The sequence below is a fragment of the Lipophrys pholis genome (assembly GCF_963383615.2).
Source record: "Lipophrys pholis genome assembly, chromosome: 12".
NCBI classification, from domain to species: Eukaryota; Metazoa; Chordata; class Actinopteri; order Blenniiformes; family Blenniidae; genus Lipophrys; species Lipophrys pholis.
Window position 1 is genome coordinate 28,225,264 of NC_137641.1, and position 27,068 is coordinate 28,252,331.

At 40.0% G+C, this 27,068-nt stretch overlaps 1 protein-coding gene across 1 annotated transcript in view; it reads left to right on the top strand.

Annotated features, from left to right (window-relative positions):
* The window catches only part of LOC308117676 (uncharacterized protein), a 57,491-nt gene that overhangs the window by 24,434 nt on the left and 5,989 nt on the right, over nt 1-27,068 (top strand). Inside the window, exons 2-9 of the mRNA XM_080476719.1 lie at nt 4,969-5,061; nt 5,157-5,215; nt 6,471-6,579; nt 7,365-7,506; nt 8,907-9,097; nt 12,218-12,379; nt 13,017-13,212; nt 14,538-14,865. Coding sequence (XP_080332845.1) covers nt 4,969-5,061; nt 5,157-5,215; nt 6,471-6,579; nt 7,365-7,506; nt 8,907-9,097; nt 12,218-12,379; nt 13,017-13,212; nt 14,538-14,865 — 1,280 coding nt within the window. The remainder of the gene's footprint in view (nt 1-4,968; nt 5,062-5,156; nt 5,216-6,470; nt 6,580-7,364; nt 7,507-8,906; nt 9,098-12,217; nt 12,380-13,016; nt 13,213-14,537; nt 14,866-27,068) is intronic.

A 27,068-nucleotide genomic window follows, 5' to 3' on the forward strand; every position in this document is an offset into this window, starting at 1 on the left:
TGGGTGTTGCGATAAATAAACTCAGTCTAGTCCGGTCAGGCTTCATATTCGTTGATCAAATATGTGGCCATTAATGCATAGAGCAGAAAAACGTGTTGTTTTTTAAGTTCAGTTACTCTTTTGTGGATGTTGAAGTCCTGATTTTGACGATAATATTATATATATAATGTGTCCCGCTAGTCCTTCTAGAATCTTATAGCAGTTTATTTTAATGATCAAAGTTAATAACTTTTATTTATGGGCAACAAAAAATTTGAGTAATTAGCAGCATTTTGTCATATTTTCAGCTTTTGCAGGAAGCAGTGACCTTTGAGAATGTTTTTTTTTTAATGTTATTGCCTCCTGAAAATTATTAATTTAATCCTCTGACTTAAAGAGTAGAAATGATTTGAGAAATATTTAGTTTTAATAATGTGCAAAAAACAAAACAAAACGCTTAACTGTCATGCTCCTGCTCGCCACTAGTCGGAGCTACAGCGTCGTCAAAACTAGTCAGGTGGTTTTAAAACAGCTACAGTTTCACGTTGTTTCACTAAATCGTCAGAGTTTGACAGAATCCAGAAAATCTAGAAAATGAAAAGAAAGTGGCAAGTAGGCTTTGTCTGGGGAAAGAAAAATGTTTGATAACTTGCACTGAACTGCTACAAGCACTCTGGCTCGTTTGACATTGTTTTACGTTCTTATTGACGACGCTATTTATCACAATGACCTCATAAAATCTGCGTTAACGTAACTTAGGACCTGTGTACGCAAAAACTTTTTCAAGTGAAAACAGAAAAGTTTTGTTGCGCTTTAAGAGGTACTTTTACATGACAGAGCCACTGAAAACGCAACTTTTTGAAAACGTTCCAACTCCATGAAGAAGGGGGGGGTTAATGCAGATTTTCTGAAAATCTGCCAACTACATAGTTTTTGCCGTTTCTGTGTCAATGGACATTATTTTTCAAAACGTTCCCGTGTACACGCGATACTTTTCTGAAACGAAAAGTGCAAAACCAATAACAGGGCCTTTCATCAGAGGAGCTGTGCACTGCTGCTACTTAAAATTAACCCGCAGCGAGCGATCTAAAATAAAAAACACTGTTGTCTGTTTAAAATCTGCCTCATCAACGGAGTGTTTTGAAATAGAATTAAAAAAAACTGCTTAGCTTTTCCTGTTCGTTTCCACAAAAGTCCCAAAACAATCCTGAACTTTTTGGCTTCTCTACTTAACCTGAAATACTTCTTTCTGGTGGATTTATTTATTGTTTCTGAAATGAAATACTCTGTAAGTGAGGGGAACTTTTCCTCTGCCACAACCAGAGGAAAACTTGCCAGGAACTTTGATGACCACATTAGTTGTTTTTTTTATATCCAATTAATTTATAAAGCCAAACATCAGTCTCGGTCTTGTTAGTTTTTTTATTTCTAGGGAAAACAGAAACTAACACATTTTACTACAATTACACTGTTTTTCTGTTCACGGCCTCTCAGGTTAATGTCGCCTTCCAATCGTTTCCTAAAGATCAGTATTCAGTCGCCTCACACGTGTCACTTTATTAACTCCCTACAAAATGCCACATTCTTAATATCGGTGTCTGGGTTTTCTACATTTCATAAGTACCATGGAATAGAAGTAAAAATGCATTTTGCTCCACACTTTGTTTTTTTTTTTTTATTCCCCCTCCAATCCTCCTCTCTAAACCAGCGTCTCTCCTCCCGTCTCTGTAGTTTATTTCCCTCCTTTCAGTCCCACTCCAAACCTTTTTTTCTCTGTTTAATCAGCTCTCTCAGGACGCGGTTCTGTATAATGAGAGGCTGAAAACTTTAATCACCATGGATCCAGGGCAGGGGAGAGCAGGGACATGAGAACATGCCATCTGTGATGACGAGCATCTTAACAATGTCGAGAAGATATTGCAAACACTTTTAGATGGTGTTAATGTCTTTCAGTTTAAAGATATGCACTCCAAAATAACAGTGCTCTTTCTCTTTGCCTTCATTTTTACAGCCTTTGACTTTTTTCTACCCCCCCCCCCCCCCCATTTTTTTATTTGTTCACTTTGTAGTTTTTTTTCATGATTTTTCCGCCTTTCCTCTATACCCAACAGATATGAAGTAATTTGGGTTTTTAATCAAATACATTTTTTAAAACTTGTTATTCGTACAATTTTGGGAAATTCACGATTTGATCCTACATTTCTGTCTTTTTGAATTTCAGAGCATCAGTGCACTGATAAATAATATAATATGATATAATATAATATTGCTCTAACGGGACGTTTACGATATATTGTGCAGCCCTGCTTGCAAAATACCCTCTTCAACATTAAATATAGGTATAAGACTGCTATTTTGAACTTTTCGTTTGTTTAAGTCTATTTTACCAATACAAAAGTTTAACTCTTATTGTATGTTTTAGATGGTGAACAGTAAAGTGATTGCATTTTGCAATATGTTTATTGCTCTTGTTGATATCACATTTGTGTTATACTAATCTGTGCCAGTGTGGTCAGTATTTCTTAATCATACCTGATTTAGTTTTTCATCATCCTGCTTGCTAATTCCTCCATGGTGGCTTCATTAAATGGTCACGTGTCCCAGGTTGTCGGTTCACCTCTGCTTTTTATGTCCTCTTGTATCCACTCACTCCTCCTGCATTCATTTCTCTCTGTGTCATTTGGCCGAAGACCATTTTGGTTTCAGCTGTTTGTTGTTGTTTTTGGCAGGCTGTGGTAAAGGATCCACAGCAGGGTTGCCAGATCTGATGAGAGAAACAAGCAACTTTGAAAACTTGCCACTAAACAAGCAATTTCCCTGGGAAGATAAAAAAAATAAAGAAATATATACAACAAATGAAAGAAAAATAGGCATTCAAACCTGCAAAAACAAAAAAATAACTCTTATCACAAACTCACTTTTCTAACTTAGATTAGTAGATTAGGATTTAGTAGAATTCTGATGATTCTGCTGTGATTAACAGTTAATTTGTAAAGAAACTTCACGACTGCTTCATGCTGATTCTTACATGTCAGATAAACGTCACCGCCATTTTTGGGGGAAGAAAAAAAAAAAAAAAGATGGTGGATTCAGAAGACCAAGCTGCTCTCACGCCTCAAATTGGTTCTTCGTAATCCGATTCAGAACAAGGACAATATTTCTATGGTGTTGCAGTTTTATAGAAAAACTGAATTTGGGGTTGTATATCTCAGAGGTTCACAGTGCAAAGCATTATGGGGGGGGGACTTATGAACTCAATGCGATGTGAACCAGTCCAGTCTCTTTGTGAACAGGAACTTCGCCTCATGCTGACATATGTGGGTTTGCATGTTCTGTCTGTGTGCACACTTCAAGAGTGTGTGATCGTCATTGGTGACTCTTCTGAATGTGTGTGTGTTGTTCACGCTATCAGTTCGGGTCATCTCAGGCTATTGTCTCTATGTTATATACATTTTTTGGCATCATAAGAACATCATGTATGGTTGCATTGTAGAATCACGTGCCGTTTTAAGTGTTAAATCCACTCAGCAGTGTGATCGAGTGTTTGTGGTGTTGTACAAATTCACTAACTGAAAATGTCTCACGGTCCGTTGAGGCTGGAAGTCGTACGCGTGCATCCTGCGACCCGGCGTTTGACCCGGTGGACCCTCGCTGGGCCTCGGCAGCCGAACCTGCTCCGCGTTAAGAACAGACGCTGATTGGGTTCGACGGGCCAGAAAGCCTGAGCTCCTCGGCAGAGCGCTGGGCCAGCTGACGAGGTGGAAACGTGTTAGTCACTCAGTGCACACGCAGCTGCTTCGCTCCACCCAGCGAGCAAGAGTCAAGGCGATCCCGAATCCTGGGCCTTTTTCACTTAGATCACTTAGACGCTGTTGTTTAATTCAGTGCAGTTGGTGTCCTCAGGAGCCGGGGCCTTCCTGGCTCAGCCCGTAACCACCTTGTCATTTTACTCTCACGCATGTCGTTATTGCTTCACAAACCGGCTTTACTACACAGATTAGGATCGATTTTCCTCCTCGTGGCAGCTCCCACGCTGTTTACACTGCCCCACTATTTGTTTTACGTCGTGATTTAAAACAAGAGAGGTTGTGCTCGTTAACTTTGCACATGTACAACTCAAAAAGCAAAGGATCACCCTTGTGAAAGTTAGTGTTTCTTTTGGTTAAATGCAGAAGGATGCTATTCAAACGGCTTTGCTGGAGCCATTTTATAAAAAACTATTTTTTTTAAAAACAGTGCACGTATTGAATTACCTAATAGTAATTGGAAAAGGCAATATGATCAGGTAGAAGTGTTTATAAGATGTGACTCAAGTCGGATTTATCTTTTAATCTCGTCCCTGTAACTCGTCACAACGCTGCTCCGTGTGACTGTCGCTCTTACACCAACTTGCAAGTCAAAGCGACACAGCCTTTCTCAAACATCGCAAATTCCCACAGCACTGTCCGCTTTCAGACAGAAAAGAAACAAACAAAAATAATGAGAACCATTCCCTCTTGGCGTCACTGGACTTATTTCCACTTGTTTTGATGTAGCTGTGATTGCGCAATCAAACTTACTGGCGCACCCGAGTTTCATGACATCCACTAATCCCATCACATACTGTAGCAGATAATAAGCTTGTGACTGCTGGAATCATATAATCTGCAGGAATACACTAATCACTATACACACTTTAAAGCAGGGTTGTCATACATGAGGCCTGAGGGCCAATAGCGGCATGCAGGAGACTCCAACCCGGTCCGCCAATCGGTAGTAATTGTGTAGTTTTCAAAAAATGTAGACATTGACCAGCCTGCACTGAGGAAATGTGAGAAGGGGAGGAAGAAACACATGTGAAATGAGCGGAATCGGAAGGATCAACCACTTAAGTTGTGTGATATTTATTGATATGCAATAGAAATTGTTCATTTTGAATATATGAATAGAAATTAATCATGTAACATTTGGCAGCCTTCTAATACATGTTTTCATCTGTGTCGTATGTAGTATGAATTCAAAGCCAAGAACATCAAGAAGAAGAAGGTGAGCATCGTGGTGTCGGTGGACGGCGTCAAAGTGATGCTGAGGAAGAAACAGAAGGTAAATTCAAGGCGAAAAAAAGACACTATTCCGCTCCTGCCGCCTTTCAATATCAGTGATCAACCACATGATCTGTGCCTGATTGTTTCACACAGAGGAAAGAATGGACGTGGGACGAGAGCAAGATGCTGATCATGCACGATCCAATATACAGGTCAGCAGCGCCGCTCGTCCTCATCAAATCACACAACGTGTTTCTGCTCCTTAGTGTTCGGATTCAGCCGAAGTAATCATGTGTGAATCTCCTGCAGATAAACTCTTAGTGGAAATGACCTCACGCTTCACCGCTTTAAGATCCAGCTAATGTGCTTTCCATACATGCCGAATGCATATGCATCGATGATGAATAATCCAGAGCTCGTGCACGTCGCTGCTGGAGCATATGTCCTCTTAAAAAGTATGTCAGGTGTTTTTCGCTCTGAGATTTTGAATCTGTAATGTTGACGCTCTTGTGCACTCGGTAGGTCAAACTGCTGCCGGGGTGAATGGTAGCCCCTGATAGAAAGGCTTCAGGACACACCGTACATCACAGTTTGTTGCATATATGCACAGATTAGAGCCTTTACTCACCTCTAACGCCAGTACTGGTCATTAGAGTATCAAAACCTGATGGGAATATTGAGATATCAGAACAATAGAAACACTAGAGTATTAATGCATTTGTGCTTTGGTGACTTTGTTGTTTTTAATCATTTTTTTGTGCTTTGGATTTCTTCCATGTGGCACCAAACTATGAAGTAACCAGGGCGCTGCTTTAACTAGTTAGTTGCACACTTTCTGTGACATAACCGCTTTTAGTCACACATTTATTTCACATATAAAAAGCTGACCTTGCATAATGCAGGGGAAAATTAATGACACTGCAGTTCAGTCAGTCTTTTGCAATGTATATAATGCACATATCGCGATAACGACACATTTATCAAAGCTTTTTCTGAAAAAAATAACAATACTTCCATAATATTATGCATGGATTTACATATAATATAATATAATATAATATAATATAATATAATATAATATAATATAATATAATATAATATAATATAATATAATATAATATAATATAATATAATATAATATAGAGGTGCACCTCATTGAATTAAAAACAAAAGGAAAACTTGACAGATCATATACAGTACAGTATATTCATTCGATGTATTTCAGGCTTTTTTTGTTTTAAATACCAATGATTGTGGAATACAGCAAATAAAAACAAAAAAAATTGAGTGTTATGATGATATTCTATTGTAATTCACTGAGATGCGCCTGTGTATCCAGAACATTTTTGGAATATGGCAACATATTGCAAATATTTCTTTTTAGAAAGATGTGGACTGTTCGGGTGAAAAACCTGATTCCTAATGTAAAAAGCAAATTTTAATATAGAAAATTTGACTGTTTTCCAGAATCTTCTACGTATCCCACGACTCGCAGGACTTAAAGATCTTCAGCTACATCGCCAGAGACGGCTCCAGTAATTCCTTCAGATGTAACGTCTTCAAATCAAAGAAGAAGGTAAAGTCTGGAGCCTGGAGCCTTCAGTCTGGAGCTCCAAGTTCATCTAGTTTAGTGTGAAAACTGGAAACCAGCAGTTTAGCCTCTCTTCCTCATCACAGTACTGATCGTATCCGTCTCAGATTTGATTGTATATTTCCTCATTCGCCTCCTGATTCCGCCTGCTTGGTTAATCAGTTTGTGGTTTGAAGTTTCATCTTGAATGTAATTTCCTGTGGCTCAGTTACTACTGGGTGGCTGAGCGGCGCGGCGGCCTGCAGCGAATACAGAGCGAGCACGGCGTATCTCAGACAAGCGTCTCTTTACCTTTTCTTCAGTGGAATCTCGTTTTATGCGCCTCGTCGAGATGCTGCAGTCTTGGCCCGGAGCTCCGGTGTTCATCTTGTCAGCTTTAATGAGAGCTGAACGACAGAAGTGATATTATTTGTCTCTGAATGTGTGCGTGCCTCTGGCCCGAGTGAAAAACGTGCATTTATTTGGTTTATTTTGTCTGATATTATTGTTTTTTTTTATTTACAATGAGCACCTTTGTGTCGGTTACTTCTCACACAAGACTCATTTATAGATGAGATCAATACGGTTGTAGCAGTGGTTTGCACTGGCGCCTCACAGTGAGAAGGTCATGGGTTCAAATCCGGGCCGGACATGCATGTTTATTTTCATGTATTCCACCTTTTAGCTTAATGGAATCAAATAGTCACAGTGACAGTAAAAACTTCCTGACGTGGAGTTTCTGATACCGGCTGCTCCAGACGATGCCTCCGTTTGTGTCGCCCCCCCCCCAGACGCAGGCCATGCGCATCGTGCGGACGGTGGGCCAGGCCTTCGAGGTGTGCCACAAGCTCAGCCTGCAGCACGCCGAGCAGGACGCCGACGGCCAAGCGGACGGCGAAAGCGACAAGTCCACGGAGGAGCCCAGCAGCAGCAGTGAGCGCCCGGCGACACGTCACACTCGTCTGATTTCCCGCCGCTCGGGACGGACAAACACGTTCGCTGCAACTTTGGTTTGATTTGACGCCCGTTCAAGGCCAAACTGAATCCGTCGTGTCGTTTAGTGCAGATAGTCGGGGCCGCGATGAAATGTAAACGTATTTAATGAGTAGCGTGGAGATGAATTTAGTTTTAGTTTTTTTTTTTCTTTTCTATTTTTCCTTCTAGTCTAAAAAAAGAAGAGAAAAAAAAGGAGATTAGAAATGAAATGTCACCGTCAGTTGAAGGCAGAAACTTAAACAATTCGTATAAATCGAACCGTTATGGTGATATGGAACAATTCAGATGATTTAATATGAACGTCACATTTAAATGATGCTGCTTTTCAACCGCATTCCTTATCACTACAGTAACTGCAATCATATATATATTTTTTAAATTTGTCATTACGGATATTAAATACACAAATTTTGCAGCCACAGTGTGCACAATCTAATGTTATGTTTCATGTAGATTGTTTAAATCCAGAATGAACCATAAAAGGTTTTGAAATTTGAATTAAATGACATTTGGTGGCTAGATTTGTATGATTTCCACGTTCAACAAAGAAGGTCAAACTCAGAGGTGATTCAGACTTGATAAATGATAATGTGTTTTTTTCCTGTTGAAAAGTAGAAATTAACTTCTGCAAAGCCGTTACTGAAAGATGAAAGTATATGTTGTGTATATATTTGGCAAATGTTCTTTTCAGTTTTTCATTTTTATATATTTTAAGATTACTTTCTAGGTTTGCACGATAACTATCGGTACCGATGCTTATTGTACCGATATTGGCAATCTGATTGTGACATTGTTTTGGGCCGATAATTAGATCCATTCATAAACAGTCAACGTTGCTTTGATTCTGCCCATTTTGGGTCCGTTTGTTTACCGTGTGACATAAACATGGCGCTGCCATTTTTCTATTGTTTCTGAGGATGCAATAAATGTGCCTAGAGGGGTTAAAAAGTCTCAACACATCCAACCTACGCCTTTGCCTTTCTTTACCTCAGCTGTGTCATCGGTTATCAGTACCGGCATCTTCTGTGAAAAGCAGGAAGTTATTATGCATCCCTATTTTCCTCAGACGCTGTATTGGGGCCAACAGGTCCCTGTTTCTCTAAAGAAAGCCGGGGGATTCTTCCATTGGACAGGGCGAGCAGTAATAACTGTAATCTGCTCAGTCGATGAGAGTAACTGTTTATTATGAGCGTGTAAATGATCAGGCCTGTGCTCAAAATAGAAATAATTCGTGGTTTAGTTATTTGAAAGAAGATCTGTGATATGTGTTTGTTAGTTTACCATTATAGATTTTTCAGAGCGGCGTGACATTGTGTCGTCTGTGTTTCTCCATCCAGGCCGCAAGCTGACGGGCGCCGAGCGAGAGGAAGAGGAGGAGGAGGAGGATGAGAGCAAACCGGGAGGGAGACGAGGAGGAGGAGGAGGAGGAGATCCTCCGGCCAGGGCGTCACTGTGCGAGAAGGCTGTCAGCGAGATCCTGCAGAGCCTGGCTGAGCTCAACGTGGTCAAACCGGGACAGACCATCATGGTGAGACACACGAGATTCTGTTTTGCTTCATACAGTCACTTGTAAATGGTTTCAATGATTTCATATAGTACCTCAAAGTGCTCTGCAAAACATTAGAAATTGCTCCTTATGTAGTCCAACAGACTTAACTTAACAGGTTAACGTCTGAGTCGACTAAACCACTGTCACATTGCTTAAATGGGGCTCAAATTGTAAAAGGTGAATGGATTTCTCTGGAGCTGCTGCATTGCACGACCTTTGACCTCCATCAGGATAAATTTGGTCCTTTGACACGGTTAAAACCACCAAAATGATAATTAATTAATGCAGCGATTCCTTCTGTTAGAGCGTCACTGGAATGATATATAAACTTTCCAAAGAACGTAAGTCTGGATTAAAGGATGTTTTGAAGACTCATAGAAAATGGCTCAAAGAAAGTCCTCAAAGTTAAGTTGTGTGAATGTCGACTGGTCCGTTTCTAAAAGTGAAGGAATTCTAAACGCAGCTTCCTGTTCCTGAAGCGCTCCCGCTTGACTTCTTCACTCGGCCTCTACTTTACCTCTTTCTTGAAATCCTGAATCAAACTCTCACCGTAAAGGAACGACAAACACAACCTTCCTCTTATTGTTTTACTTCCGTCGCTGCTGCAGTGATTGTTTCCCGGTTGGACCGGAGTGACCTTAACGAGCTCCGGCGCCGCCGCTCTGACGCTGTTAGCGAGCAACATCGCTGCCAAACGGCTCATCCAGCTAAACAAGCACAGCGCGTACACAGAAAAGTACACAGCAAATACATTGACTGATAATTTGATTTGATTCCTATTGATTCACAACATAAACACCCCATAATGTATTTGCCGTCTGTGTAAATAGAAAGGCTTGACATTTTTTTTTGTATTGTTCTAATAATTTATTCTTTATTTAATTATTATTATTATTATTATTATTTTTTTGGCTTTCTATTATATTTTTTTATTATTATTAATAATATTTTTTTATTTGGCTTTCTATTATATTTTTTATTATTATTATTAATATTTTTTATTTGACTTACTATTTTATTATTATTATTATTATTATTATTATTATTATTATTAAACATTTTTAAATCTTTTTGTGTGTTTTGTTTTGTCTTGTGTTCAGTATGTGTTCACTTTGTGGTGTTGTATTGTGAGATAATAAAAAAGTATTGATTAAAAAACAAACAAACAAAGAAGCACTGCGCGGCGCGGCGTTTTCTCATCCGCTGCACTGAAAGGCCTCAATTTAACAGAAAGTCCCGGGGGGAAATAATCCCACCTGGTCAGGTGTGCACGAGGTAGAAAAAAAAAAAAAAAAGACTAATTTTGAAGTTCTGATCTGACGGTTAGATTCCTCTCGTGCCTTCACACGTCGTGTTTTTTTTTAGATTTGCCAGTCGTACACTGATTTCTGTTCTCTGTTTCTTTTTAAATCGCGTTGCTAAAAGAGGACTAGAGCAGAGAACCTGAATGTTCGGGGGGGGGCGGGTGGGGGCACCTAATCCTGAAAAAGCCGCCCTGGTTCCCTTTGATTCGTGCGAATCGGCGCCGTAATCCCATTGAGGAGTTCACCCACATCTGCGCCATGAAGATAAGCGAGGAGGGACTAAGAGCGCGGAGAAGCGGGAATAATAGCAGATTTGGACGACGGCAGGGAAGACCGGACGACAGACACTGATTGATGGTTATTCTGTTCTGTCATGGCGGAGTGGTTCGCCCTGTCACCTCACAGCGACACGATTCCGAGTTCGAACTTGTTCGTTACGTTACTCTGGAATCCTTCTGCATTTGTTTAACTTACTAAATCGTTCCAAACTTAACATTTGCGACACGCTTTGAGAGTGCTCCAGAAACTGTAAGACACTCTCAGTTATGATGATATCAAAGTAGAATCTGCCTTTTTATCATTATATTTATTGTAACTTTGTCAAATCTGTGTTGAATCCCCAAAGCGAGATAACCTTGGATTTTCTTCCAGGACACTCGCTGGTTTAGTGCTGGAATGAGGGCAGCCCAGACGTTTACGCATGTCAGCCATGTTTCATGGTGAATAAAGACTCCATTCAGCTCTATTGCGTAGTTGTCCAACTCTAATCTGAACCCAACATTTTGTGGATTACGCTCAATACGAGTGAGTAATCGTCAACCTGAAAGAATAAATTGTCCAAGTCTGCAAAATAAAAAGCCAGAAGTACAAATTAAAATACTTTATTTTAAACTCTATTCACTTGAATATTTCTACTTTTTTTTTTTTAAGTGAACTAAATCCACAGATGCAGTTATTAGACTGAGGTTGACGATGGAATTTTCATTGTGTTACACTACCACCCAGTGGTTGGATGTGGGAATTACAGTATACCTTTAAAGTAAAACTCAGTACAATTGTGATACATGTTGTATTACTGATATCGTTCACACTTGCTTAGAAGCTATAATCCCTGGTAATGAACCTCAGACACACAAACATCACATTTTTCTCTGAAACTATGTGTAAAATCCAGGCCAAACTTTTTAAAATAAAATTTAAATGTATTGAAGTAGTTTTTTTCTTTCAAATCCTTTGAAATAGTAGTAAGTGAAGCCAATAATGCCATTATAGGACTGTAATCCTTAACAACAAGATGTCTCTACAGATCTTATGGATATACAATTGTTACATATGTGCAATGAGTACTTTGATATAACTTCAATATCTGTCAGTTTCTTCAATATTACTGTGTGTTTTTGGTTAAGCTCATGTTAGAGATTTGTAAAACACTCATGAATCTTGTTTGCAATTAGACAGTCGTACTGCGAAAATGACTAATATATGGAGACATTCCTCTACTTTGTTTTAGTCTGTGAATTTTCTATACGTCATAAATGGTTTAGGACTTTTTTTTATTATAAGAATATACGTGCCAGATCTCCTCAGCGGCCACAAGAAAGGATTGAAAGTGTATAACATGTGTATAATGTAAAATTTATAACATGTATGAATTATAAATAATAACACATCACTAACTTGTTGTATTTAATAACTATGATATATAGTCACGTCCAATATAAATGAGATATAGAAAATAAGAATTTTTCAAATCAGTTCCATGTATAATTCTTTTTTTTCTTTTTCTGTCTGTCAGGACTTTGATCGGAGGTCCGTGTTCACGGTGACGTCCCAGGGCATCACTCCCAGCAGCCCCTGCTCTCCGTCGCTCACGCCGCTGGCGTCGCAGCACTACCTGCAGCTTCTCCAGCAGCAGCTGCAGCAGCAACAGCAGCACACACAGGTGGCTGTGGCACAGGTGAGAACACACTCACATACACGCGCACACACACACACACACACACACACACACACACACACACACACACACACATACACATACACACACACAAAGTCATAGATCAATAAACAATATTACAGAGTACAATGTTCTTGAGCCTTGTCGCAATATTAATATTTTTTTGCCTCCCATATGTCTCCTGCATGCACAAAAACACCAGTAAACACCCTGAGAACAAAAATAGCTGGAAGAATAATTTAGTGTCCTCAGGAGCTTTTTTTTTTTTTTTTTCCGCTGTATGTCTTGTATGCATTTGCCCACTAGGGGGCAGCAGTGACATAGCAATGGGAAGTCTATGAGTGCAGATTTGTAATAAAGACAAGTGAGAGAAAAACAGTACTATAAAGACTTTAGGAGTATTACGCTTATTGATAGAAACACAATAAAATCTCTTATTTTGAAATTCCATGACTGATTTTGCACAATACTATGGATCATTCACTTTCTCACTTTCCTTCATAATGTGGCTTATAATTAGACTTAATTACACATATATCATTATTGTCATATATTCAGTTCAGATTTCACTCCTCCAGCCGTGTTTCTGACCAGAGACGTTCACGTCCGGTAAACGCGCCTCTCCTCGCCCCTCCAGGTGCAGCTGTTGAAGGATCAGATGGCGGCGGAGACCGCCGCCCGCATGGAGGCGCAGGCCCGCGTCCACCAGCTGCTGCTGCAGAACAGAGACCTGCTGCAGCACCTGGCTCTGCTCGTGCAGCAGCTGAAGGAGCTGGAGGCGCACCCGGCCAACGCAACGCAGCCAGGGCAGCCGCAGCTGACTAATGGACACGGTGAGTGGCTGAAGTAACGACATGAACCCCTCAGACCAGCAGGTGTCAGGTCAGGTGAGTCTGCCCATCAGCAGCAGGAGCAACACCACCCAGGTTTCCTTCAGACCGCCTCTTCCTCTTTAACAGGTCTGACTTAGGGCTGGGTGAAACACAGGTTTAAGCAAAAGTGCAACAGCAACTACGGAAACCCACAAGGAATGTTGGAATGGAATGTGTAAAATGCGCAAAAAAACTGTGTGTGTGTGTGGGGGGGGGGGGGGGGGGGGGGGGGGACTTGAATTTGCAAAATAAAAGTCTTTTTTGATCCACAAATTCGATAAATCAATTCACAATTGATTATTTGTCCGGCCCGAGACTGACGAGATGCAGTGTTAAACCTCTCTGGATGACAGTAACGAGATCTTCTGATGTTTGAATGATTTGATAGTAGCATCAGAGGAAATACCTTCTTTTCTACCTTTAGAAAACCTTTAGTCTACCTTCTTCAATAGTTTTCAAAATTAGTTAAAAAAGAAAACAGACGACCAGCAACAAAAGTGAAGGGAACTTTAAAGGGGAACTATGTAATATTCATGTCATACCTCTGGTGTGCATCAGGTGGCAGCATTGAGTCACTTCCTATGATATCATAAGCCAATGTTTTTACATTTAAATTGGTATTTCTGAATCGTTATTTCAGTTTTTCTTGATAAACCACTGATTGTAACTGATGAGGAACATGTTTAGGTTCTTCTGTGGATGCAAATGCTTCCAAAGATTAAATAAAAAAAAAAAAAAAAGGCGTTCAGGTTTGCGGCTCCATCTGCTCGGAGCGAACTACAAAAAAAAACTGAAACTCAAAAACCTGGTTTCACTGGACTCTTGTTAAAAGGTGTTGAGTGATTTGGAGACAGACATCTGTCTGCAGATGTTTTGAATAAGAGAGAAAGTTTTTATTGATGGGCTTTTTTTGTTTGTTGCAAATTTGCATGTTTTTTAATGTAATGACATTTTCCTTTTATGTTTCATGTGTTTTATGTGTCTGTTTTGTCTGAAACTTTAATGTACTGGTTTGCCCGTCTTGTCCAGGATTTTTAATCTCACCGAGGTTTTTCTGGTAAAATAAAGGTAAAATGGAAAAATAAATAAAAAAGTAAATCTCACTGTGATTATTAATCTGTGTTGGTTGTACTTTTTCATGTTTCATTCATAATTTTTGATAAAATATTTATCTTATTAATCTGAGGTGAGAGAAAGCATCTAGAAATCCTCATTCATAAGAAGTCCACATGTTTGTTGTGTTGTTTTTTCCTGACCCGTCTTCCATGGTTCCTCCCTCTTCCCAGCGGGCCCTCAGTCTCCGTGCAGCTCCGTTTCGACATCAGCAAAGGCGCTCTCCCTGAATCTGAAGAATCACTACAGTCAGACTTTGGATCAGCTCATCACCTCCACGCCCGCCTGGCCGCTCCAGGCCTCCTCCGGCTCCCCGTCGCAGGTGGACTGCGCCGAGTCCTACCTCAACCTGCTCAACCTGGAGAACAGCGGCCAGCCGGCGGCCTCGGCCGGTGAGCTGGATCCCTTCATCAGGGCCAACGGCGGCACGGAGGCCGGGGAGGGCTCCTGCGGCCAGATCGTCCCGTTCTCATCCAGGAACTCTGCCAACGTGGAGGAAAAGTAAGAGAACCGTCCTCACATAGGGTTTAGTTTGATATTGACTAATGCGGGAGTCTCCAACCTGCAGCCGCACACACGATTTCCTGTGGCTCTTCAGATCATTTTATGTTGATAACAATGACGTGCCGTGAGCAGCAGGGTTGGTTAGCAGACCACCAATGTCGACACCATCACCGATTATACATTGCGTGCTTCCCTTGATGCCAACTGCAATCAGCAGAAGCTTTTATTTTTGACACACCGAAGAGGAACGCCAAGGCAGGACGACATGACACACAAAACCCTCTTCGCTCATGGTTGCCAACTTCCAAATATTAAACTCAACTAGATCAACTAACTAAACAACAAAAACAACACAATCATTACCAGCACTAACAAGCCTAATTTAACCCCAAATAAAGACATTTGAAACACTGCCTACCATCTCCCATAATGCATTGCAGCGATCAGCTCCGTGACGCTACAATATGTTTCGGCTGGCGAGTGTCAATCTAAGAAAATCAAGATGGTAAAACAGCATTAAAGAAACTTAAACAATGATCCAATATCAGTCTCCGGACTCTCCCAACAAGATAAATCTCACGACACGGCACGAATCCATTGTTTATGTTGAAAACAGAGAAAATTAAAACGACTGTGACGGCGGAGCTGTCCGCGGTGCTGAAAACACTTTTGCGGCGCAAATTGACATTTAACAGTTTTCTTACCTTTACTTTGCTGGAGGTCTGGTAGCTCAGGTGTTTGGTCTCCCATCTTCTAAAAGCTGCTGTTTGTCCTCCAGAGAAAGATGTGAAAATGTCTTTATCGTCTCTCGCGCCGTCATCTTACCTGTTAACCCGCCAACTAGCTAGAGAGCGTCGCGTCGCGCCGCGGTATGAATTCACCAATGCGCTGTGAACGTACCTTTAGCATTTAGCATAGCACGGTTACGTCCAAAGGCTCAAACCATGATCTGCAGTCTTTCCCTGTATAAAAACTCATTTTGATGATGGAGCTCATTTTGTCTCTATAGCAACCAGTGATGTAAACAAACGGCCAACCACGGAATAATTTTGACCATTTTAAATGTAATAGCTTGCAAATTGTGTAATTAAATGTATTTTGAGCCAATATTGTTGTGACGTTTGCCAAAAAATGAAACCCTCCCGAAGTGGCACTGAGAAATCTTTTTGAAAATGGAGCCGATAACAGAATCATCTATAAGTATGGCTGCGATTATTAGAAATCAAATATTTGTTGCTGTTTTTTTTTTTTTTAATTAACCGGTATGGTTACATATGGCATTGTCATAATATTCATTTATTGAGGAAACATGCTATACAGCAATCTCTCTTAATTATTGTAGTACATTGTTGTTATTACATTATTATTATCACATTATTGGCTTTATTGCATTTAAAATGAACAAAGTGATCACGTTACTGGCCGTTATTGCATTATCGGTTGCCCCTGGCCTGCAGCCATTCATCCCTCATATATTTGGCACGTGCTGTTCTCACAATGTGTCCTGCCTCCTAGAAAGTAGAGAAATAGAGGTTTCTGCTCATGTCCGAGTCGTTTGCACTCTTTTTCTAGAGTCGGTGTAATCGAAAACAATTCTCAACACCTGCTGGTGTTCCGGCTCCATATTTACACTGCGTACCTTCCAACTTTACTGTCTAAAATCATTAATTTATCCTCCAACATGCTCTGGATGTGTGTGTCGCTGGTTAACCGAGGCCACACAGTCGCTTCCACATCAAGTAGCTTTTAGTGTTATTAGTGCAGAAAAGCTCGACTCAGCAAAAAAATAATAAATAAAAAATGCTCCTCCAGTTAATGAAAGTGTGACTGTAATCAGGGGATTACAGAACACAGGGAAGAGAGGAAAGAAAGAACAGAGTTAGAAAAACAAAGAGGGGATCAGGTTTAAGGCTGAGAGCAAAGAGAGTGAGATTCCAGAGAAGCTGACTGAGTGTTTCTATTTCGTGGAATAACTCAGTTTGATAAGCCATTTAAAGCATGTCGAGGGTGCAAAGACTGGAGTCGCTCTTTTCTTCGGAGTGAATCATGATAGACGTGTTTTTGCTTTTCAGGGATGTGTGAGGAGGTATTTCTTGCTCTTTTGCACATTTTCACCTCCAGAAGTGCTGCGCCGTTTCTCTTATTATGTGAATTATCTGGCCTTAATCTCAGTGATGCACGACACATACAAGGACCTACAGCGTTTTTATAGTACTTTACTGACCTTTTAATCTCATCGAAATATCTAAAGAAGTCCATAGTTACGTTCTTACTTTTAATTTTCTTATTTTTAATATGAAAAAACACGTCACCACAGCTTCCTTTGCTCGACTTATTCACAACATACAGGCATCAAATCAAAACTGCGTCATCAAATCCTTTTCTGTCTTGCTTTTCCAGTATTTTGTCTTAAAGTCACTCGTTTATGAACGAGTAAGAAGAACCGAGCCAAGGCAGCTTAACATTTGTGATTCCAGCCACGTAACAGAATGCAGACGGAGATTAGATTACTCTCATTTGCATTCAGTCCAAATTCTTTATTTTATTATGTTTTTGAAAACTTGTATGAATAAACACTATTGTTTTGAATCTAAATGTAAAGGATGCAACTGGAAAGTTTAAATTGACTCGAGTCACACATTTTCCATGATTCAGAGTGTAATAATGCACTTAATTTGAAAAGCTCGTACAATCAGGTTGTTTTATCCTATGAACTATTTAGTTGTGAAAACCTGCTTTATGATGCATTTTTCACCAAAAAAAAGGACAATTAATGTCTATTGTCCTTGTTTGTATGAGCAGTTTATTTCATTATTAAGCTACATGCATCAATTGCACTGATTATGAGACGTTATGATGAACCAATGAGGAAAATACAGTTTTAAGACGCACAGCAGAAATGTTTTATTACAACTCAGAAAAATCCTGCACAAACACTTGTGTTAATGTGTGAGAGACAACTATTTAATCATGTAATATTGGAATCAATTTTAGCCTCGTGCCTCATAAAGGGTTAAATCTATTACAAGCTGCATTAAAGATACAAAAGCTTTTGCCTGTTGTTCTTCTTCTGCCTCTCCTTTGGTGTGGAAGTCCTGTATGTGTGTGTGTGTGTGTGTGTGTGTGTGTGTGTGTGTGTGTGTGTGTGTGTGTGTGTGTGTGTGTGTGTGTGTGTGTGTGTGTGTGTGTGTGTGTGTGTGTGTGTGTGTGTGTGTGTGTGTGTGTGTGTGTGTGTGTGTGTGTGTGTGTGTGTGTGTGTGTGTGTGTGTGTGTGCAGCTTACCCAGCCTCACATCCTGCGGTTTCCAGCAGCGCAGACTCTCAGCCAATCCCACCTCACATCCCTCCACAACCTGAAACTCTACCCCGCTGCTGCATATGTCACATATTCTCTTTTTTTTTTTTTCTTCTTCTTCTTTTTCTTACACAAGCTCAGCGAGTGAGACGGAGGACAAAAGAAAAACCGCAAATCTCTTCCAGAGAGAGAGGCTTCCTGTTACTGTACATTTCCATTTGAATACTGGATTCATTGGGGGGGGGGGGGGGGGGGGGGGGGGGGGTTAACCCCTCCCCTCCTTTCTTTCCCCCCATTTATATCAAGTTATGTAACTAGTTGCTTCTTCCCTATGTCCCACCATGCTTTCTATTCTCCCTCACAGGAGCTTAAAAGAAGTACTGCATCCATAAAACACCAAGGGGACTTTTCTCTCCCCTCCCCACCGCCCTCCTCCTTCTGCTCTGACTGACGTCATGCAAATTCATAACATTTTATCTCCTTCAAGTGGCTTCTAATGAAAAGTTTGATTTAAAAAAAGCAGGAATAATTTCCTCTGCAAAGAGACATTGTTTGCTTTTCGGTGCAGGCGACGTGACTCAGTCTTTTAATCTCGCTGCTGCGTAGGAAAAGAATAGTGGGGGAGGAGGAGGGATGGAAACTTCATCTCGTTTGTGTTATTCTGTGTCTCTCTGCCAAACTACTTTGCATTACCTTCGGCGCATGGTGTAACCCTCCCCCCCACCCCACCCCACTCCCCCATCCCCACCCCACCCCGCCCTTCAGCACTGCACATTTTATTGCTTCCATTTGCTTTTGTTTTCTGACTTTCCCCAGCGGATCAATGTTTACGGCCTGAGTGGCCCGACTTTAACTTCTGCGAGCGCTCAGACTTGATACTCCGCCGCCATCCGTCTCTCCACCTCACTCACGGCCCGGTCCAGCAGAGTGATGCAACGCCATCGTTTTCACAGCAGTGCCACAGGGCCGATGGTAGTAGGAGTTGGCATCACCCTGCCTCCTTTAACAAAAGGCAAATTCAATTTTTATGTCTCGGTGCAGCAGCGGTCCGGCAGGAGCTGTTCGGTCTGCGTCCAGTTCTTCCATCCATATGTATACAGTATGTACTGTATATATCTCTGTGCTCCCGTTCACACAATCCCTCCTTAAGCTTCCCTTTTCTGCAACTTATGACAATAAGTTTATTGCGACTGTAGGACGTCAATAAGATTTGGTGGCTCGTTGTTAAAGGGGTCATATTATGCAAATTCCTCTTCTCGTGGTTTTCCTGCAGTAATATACGTCACCATACCTGAGAGTGACGCCCCAGAAGTGATCATCTCTCTCCCTGGCAGTGATGATACCAAACAACGAAACAGTAAAAACTAGAACGGCAGAGCGCACACCTTCACCAACGTCACATTTGTCACCGTGGAAACCAGTGGATCACAAGGTTATTTGATCCTCCACACCACTGATCTCCCTTGATCTCGTCCATGAGGTGCCTCTCCCATCTGCTTTGCATGGGACATTTTGGCGCAATTTTGCGGGATTTATTCGGAAACGGTTTGCCGTTAATGCCCCGATTTCGAATCAATTGATCCTTGGATGATGATAAATTATCCCTGAAGATTTCATGTAATTCGGGTTGATCGTTTTTTGCGAAGTCGGTAAAATACATACATACAAACCAATAAATAAATACATGCAGGCAAAATACATAACCTTCACCCCAATATTCGCTACCGAATGTAATAAATAAAAGGATAAAACATGGGTAGTAACAAAGGAAAACTTTAAAGTTTAAATGTAAAGGTTTGACACCTCCGATCGAAATACTTTGTCTTTTTTTTTTTCGTGTAAAACTTTTCCTCAAAACAAGTCGCTCGTCTGTCGTCTTTCAATCCCGACCACATTAGCGTGTTCGTTTCAGATACTTCAGGATCGTAACATATGGTGCCTGGGGATTGTAGTGAACACTATAGCCAACCACGTCGTGAGTCACACTTTACACAACAAACTGAAAACACACCGAGTAGGATGAAAACAGGATGTTGCGGAGGCCTGAAATACTCGCCGTGGTTACAACCTTGAAGTGATTCAGAAGACGCTCCTGAAGGAAACGTCCAATCCATACGATCCATCGGAGATATTTCAGTGTTGGACGGACCGGAGAGTTCCGTCCCGAGGGCCCTGGTTCTGCTTGAAGTTCTGCTACAAGCCCACACGGAGCAAACATGGTACATACAGTACATGGCGTCCAGCTTGTACCAACACCGACCCGTGTGTTCTCCACATGTGAGTCATGTTTTCCCGTCGTAGAGACGAGACTCGCTTCTATCTGCATGTTGCATAATCTCATTTCCTGGCCGACCTCATGATATTCTCCTTCCCCTCCTTGTTGTACCTCTCAGTGATTAACATCAGTGTGTGTCTGTGTGTGTGTGTTAGATCACGCCAACCAGTAATTTAATTGCGGCGATGTGATAGCAGTGTAACAGAGGATGTTTCGCCGGTACAGTCAGCGAGATTAACGCACAGTTTTTTTTGACAGTTTGCAGCACGATTGATCTGCTGTTTCTAGCTTTTGTCAAGTTGCGTGCGACGTCGGCAAAATTAGAAAGACAAAGAGCCTCAAAAGATCAATTATCTCAGACAGGCTTATGGTTTCTAAGACAGCTAATAGAACGTTTAACACACGTCAAAGACTCCCACCTTCCTCCCACTCATACATCACAGGAGCGCTCTCAAGAGTCGTGCGTTCGTTGCTTTACTGATTGAAGCTGCTCTTCAAGAAACAAAAAAGGCTCAGCGTGTCCTCGCCGGGTTCAAAATGTTCCATACTGTTTGTAATCGTTTGCTTGATCCGAGTTGTAAGTTTTGCAGGTGACTGCCACAAGAAGTCAGTGCACCTTTTATTTTATTTTATTTTATTTTATTTTATTTTATTTTATTTTATTTTATTGTAAATTGTTTTGTATTTATGTGCTTTATTTATTCATTCATTTATTTATTTATTTATTTATTTATTTATTTCAGACGTGTGAAAAACAGACATATACATATCCATGTACTCCTTCATGCTAATATATCAATTTATATCTTATGGAAATGTACTTAAAAAAAAAACACCATCTACATTCGAGTATACATACACACATACACATGTATATACATACAACATATACTGTATGCCACTGACATGCCTGAAAATGGGTCGAAAGAAGTAAAACTTGCAAAAACCAATCAGACACCTTCTCCAATATCCAGTAGTCATATTTTATAATTATCCTTAAATCCTTTAAGGACATTGTTGTTGTTGTTGTTGTTTTTATTCTCTTTTTTTGGCTGTTAAGAAGCTCCCGAGGTGGAACAGAGTGCGCCAGAACATAAAAGTTTGAAAACAAATACCCATTTCAGTTTGACAAAATATCTTGATTCCAATGTTTGCAAACCTTTAGACATTTACAGTGAAAGAAAGAAAGGATTATTTATTTGACCAATTCCTGCTCATTGTTAAACTTTACATGGGTCAACGGGTAGAGAATCTCACAGCAAAATATAAACGGAAATACAAAACCATTTTGTTTCCCCCTCATCGATTTGTCTTCTGTTTTGTTGAGGTTGGAGCCTTTTGTCCAAACTGTAGTTGACGAATAATGACCAGCTAGAAAATGGAGAGAAAAATGATTCCGAATTGGTTCAGGAAGTATTGTTTACTTCAAAGAACCAGGTCTCTGAGCCGTTTCATTTGTCACTGAACACATGAAGTCAACTTGCAGTACGAGTCTACACCACAAGATGGTGTGTTGAGTCACTCAGATGATCAGCAGGAACGGCGGGGTAACTCAACAATGGCTGACTCTCGTAGCTACACAGTGTCTTCGATACGATAAGCAGATTTACTTTAGCCAACAATTTGGCCGCCAACTAAAGTGACTCAACACCGCCCCCCGCTGTGCAACAGAGGAATGACTTGAATATCAGATAGTGGTCCTTTAAACCTCCTACTGCTTCTTTTCTTTTCACCACCTCTTTGTCCGCCTGCCGGCCTGTCTGTCTTTCTTAAAGGCTTAGAAATAAAAGCTCTCGCATGCAGCACGTCTGTTCCGAGATGTGGATCCGATAGAGATCTTTTTCTGCTTTACTTTTCTCCCACCTGTTGATCCGCGGAGCTCCTGCTGCGGCCTTTTGGAATAAGCAGAGCTCACGCCATCCTCTTGATTGCCTGCTTTGTTCCCATTTTATTGGATGGTGAAACAAACAATGAACACGCTGTGCTTATGAGTCATATGGGCTTCAAACACTGCAGGGGGGGGGGGGGTCGTTTCAACCTCCGAACAACACAGCTGTCGATCCAGTCTCTATTGATTCATGCGCGGCGTTCGCTCGGCCTTAAGATGCACAATTTCAGCCTTCCACACGTCTCTGCTTGCAAAACACCGAAACTTCTCGTATTCTTCAACATCCACTAACATTGAACCACGAACGATTTTCGACAGAATGGACTTGGATTCGTCTCTTTCTCTCCGCACAGCAGGTGCTTTGCTTTAAAGTCGGAAAAAAAAGACACTGTAATTTGCAAAGATGGAAAAGACGTACAATTGTACATGGCAAGCGAGCAAACACAGCCATTAACAAGTTGAAGCGATGTTCTGAAATCAAGTAGGAAAGAGAAGCACCCGGGTGTTACCGTGATGGATTGATAGAGGCAGGCAGGTTTATCTATATGGCACCGATCAGACAATTCAAAGTGCTTTTTGTAAGATTTTCATAATAAAATAAAAGAGCGTCATGTCACATGTGCACAGTAACCGAGCATTAAGGTGTGACACGGTTTGCGCTAGTTGAGTAATGATGCGGGCGGAGTTAGTGGAGCAGGTTTTCTTTCATTTGCAAGGTTGCGGGTTCGATTCCCGATCAAAGCCAGAAGACGTTTTTCCACTTATCTCCCCCAGTGGAGGTGGATCACCATGTCACCAGTCATCGCAAAGCCAAAATGAATCACAATGATTAAGTGATTAAAGCATTTTAATCAGTCGACATTTTTCATTGCAAAGCAGAAGCAGAAAAATTTTACAAATTATTGCTGAGAGAAGAAGAAATATTAAAGCTTAAAAATGTGCTCTAAAAGTCAAATCTATAAACCATAATGGAATTATTCACTGTGTTTTGTCTGTGGATAATTATTTTTTCTCACTCTGTACATAGAAAAACTGCAATCGAATGCCTTGTTTGTATGCAGCAAAAGATTTTTCATGACGTGACGAAAATACAGAAATAAAAGCAAGCAATAAAAGCTTTTTTTTTTTTTTTTTTTTTAAATATAGAAATTGCACTTTAATAACAAACAAGAACTGACTTCAGTTAAAAACCTAAAGCAAATTGTAGATAAGATTTGCAAGCAAAAAAAAAAAGTGAACATTCTCAAAGTAATGAGTCATTGATTTGGCTTTGTCAACATTTATACTGCTCTTCTCCATGTTTATGTCCCATTGTGTTGAGGCTCTTTGCCTCTTGTTTTTATTGTAACATCTTGTATCTCGTGTGGTACAGACAGTTTGTACATTAAAAGTTCCCACATAAATCATTTGAGCAGAAAACTAGTATTTGCTAAGCAGTATATCGAGTTTCTAAATTTGAAAAATAAAGAAGTAAATACATTATTATGCATATTCAGTATCAAGCGTTTGCTTCTTAAATAATGTCACAATCTTTCAAGGGATTTCTGCGGTTTTGCGACGGCGACATTTGGAAAAAGTGAGGACAAATTAACTAAATACTGGGGAGAAGAAAAAAAACCCACTTATTTCTTGATTCCATTTAGTCTGTCTGCACTCAAGTTTTGAGCTTTTACAAGGTGAATTTTGTCGATTTTATTCCGATTTTATATGCATAACTACATTACATATCATTAGATTTTGCTTATGCTTCATATATGTATTGTTGCCCTGTTGCTGCTAATGCTGCACGAATTGACACTAAAACCCAGAAATGCTCTGCTTTGGAAAACTATTATAAATCTTATTTTCAGGTGTGTTTTGCTTGAAGCTTGAAGCTTATCCACATTTTGTGATTTTAAATCTGTGCATGTTACATGTTTTACGTCATACTGCAGTGTAGTGGTATAGTACGTACATGCGTTACATCAACAAGTGAGTAAGCAGACCAATACAACTCCGAAGGTGACTTTTATTTTGAAATTGTCCACTTGGACCGCATGTGAAAGCTTAATATAACAGAAAATCAAGTATTCATTAAATGCAAGTTCTGACTGATTCCAGCTTTCTACTACTCTGGTTTTCAAGTTCTAACTACAGTTTTTCGTGGTTATTGTGTCGGGTTTTTATTCCGGCAGTCTTCAGATAAACAAAAACAGAACAAACAACACTCAATTATCCAACTAATCAGCCAAAAGGGTGTCGGTTGAAGCAAAAGCTTATTCACACCTACCCAATCACAAAAAAACAAAACAAAAAACAAGGCTCTAGATAATGTCACATATACACAAAAAATTAAAACAATATTACTATTTTTAAAATACACATTCAATATATACTATTTACAAGTTTTATATATACAGTTTATACATGGACATCAAACATATTCATAAGTACACACATATACATACATACACATGTATGTACATGACATTGATAATAATATCAATAGTATACTATTTAAATTTCATCAGTTACATTTTTAATACTAAAAATACCGTGGCAATATTTAAATGAAAAATATTCTCCATCGCAATATATAAATTTTATTATGTTTATTAAGTATTCATATATTGTATAACATTATATACATATTATATATTATTGCTGTCCTCGGAATCCGGAATGAAGAAAGAAATACCAGCTTCACGTAATTAATAGCTGCGCTGCGACAGGGGCTCCCACCGAATGTTTGAAAGCGTTTGGCTTTAATGAGGTGAAATATGTATTTCAAAGTACCACGGTCGCGCTCCGCTTGGCGAGCTGCCAGATCGTCTAACCGCTGCCTCTCTTTGGTACAGGTGTGACGACCCGCTCCTGCTCATCGTCTTCCTCCTCTAACCATCCCTCGTTTCGCAATCAAAAAGTTCAGCTTTCGAACAATACCCCCCCCTCCCCCTTCCTCCTCCTCTTCCTCCTCCTCCTCCTCCTCCTCTTCCTCTTCCTCTTCCTCCTCCTCTCCCTCTTATGTGAGTATGACTCGGGTTAAGCAGCATGTCTGTGGTCACAAGCATGCGCTGGATGTGTTCGTATACTCGAGGCCTCGCCGGTGATTCCGCCGCCAGCGACTCCGTTTACATGCAGATGCGGTTGCGCAAAACGGTGGCGCCGCATTAGCATCGGAGCGATCCGGCGCGACGCGAATCATTCTGCACGGCGACTCCGTCTCTGGTCTTCCGCACTCTGCTGGAATGTTTCGTCCCTCACACTTCAAAACAAGAGAAGACTTTCAAAAAAAAAAAAAACAGTCAGAGGAGGCACATCTTTATGTACCTGTTTCACACTCGAGAGTCTGTGCTGCATTTTAGTGTTTGGATGTCTGTGTTTTTGTCAAGTGCATGTTTTGTTTTCTTTTATTTAGTTTGGGTTTTTTTTGCTTTACTGAATCAACCATTCTCCAGACAGAGAATGTGATTATAGCCCGGCTTCAGAAATCTCATACTGTTCCACTGCATGTTTGAGGAGAAGAAAAGCGGCCATAAAAAGACAAACTGATCCGAATTTGTGGCTGAAAAAGAAATTTCATAATGAAGCAAGTGCGGGACTGAAAACGTGCATTTTTTTTAATTAATAAAACTGGCCACGCACAAATTAAAGTAGACATTTCCTCAAATCACCATAGAAAATGACTTAACCTCATCAAACAGAGGCAATATCTAATGATACTTCACAACTGAGACATTTTTACATATAAAATGAGGATTATTTAGTCATATTTATTTCCCATAAAGACAGCAGCATTAAATCAGGCACTTAAACTAAATCCTAACGAGGTGCAACAACTCTTTATCTCTCAGAAATACATCAATCAAAACATTAAGAACAACCGAGTCATCAATTACTGAAATAATAATACACTTGTATATTTTCAACAATTATGACTTTATGTGCCAATGAAGGAAGCTGGTAAACACCTAGAGTATCAATGGTTTACAGCTTAGATTTCCAAAATGTGGACAAATTCCTAAAACTTATTAAAAATATGTATACTACAAATTATACACAAATACATGTTCTGTTGGAAAATATTTTTTTAAATGCTAATTTAGTTTTTTAACCTCACATATATGAAGTTTTATTTTCGAAGTTGGTTTCCCAATGGAAATTGTCCCACCTACAGCTTATGTACGAGTGGGCAACAGACTTCAGTAAACCACTGGAACGTGATGAACTTTATTAACTGCTTGTTGTTGTTGTTGTTTTCTGATTTTTGTCTATTAGCCCTTTATGGGGGAAGTCACTTCCGGCATTTTCTTATTCATTAAAACTAAAGTTTATAAGACCATAACAGTAACAAAACATGTCTTTTCTGATCAAAAGACCTTTTTTGCAGACAAGTGGGGTATTTAAATGTTCTTATAAGGCAGTGAGAATTTTAACCTTTTTTTTAAACTAGACATTGTCAAGTACAATGTAGTTTTGGTCAGTATTACACATTCCAACAGATTTTTTTTGAAGAAAAATCATATTTAAAACTCTCTTCTTGAGTTTTCTTTGGAATGGCTGCAAAGAAAAGTCATTCTTCAGCACTTCTCTAGTTCCAAATTTTTCAAGATTAAATATGCGCTTAATTTTCAATTAGCTGATGACCATATCGATTTTTTTTCTCTGCATCTTGAGGAAATGCTTCGGCAAAAATTCATCTTTGTCTCATATTTATGTATGAATTGTTTTTACGGTATCACAAAAATCTCTTCAACTGAACTT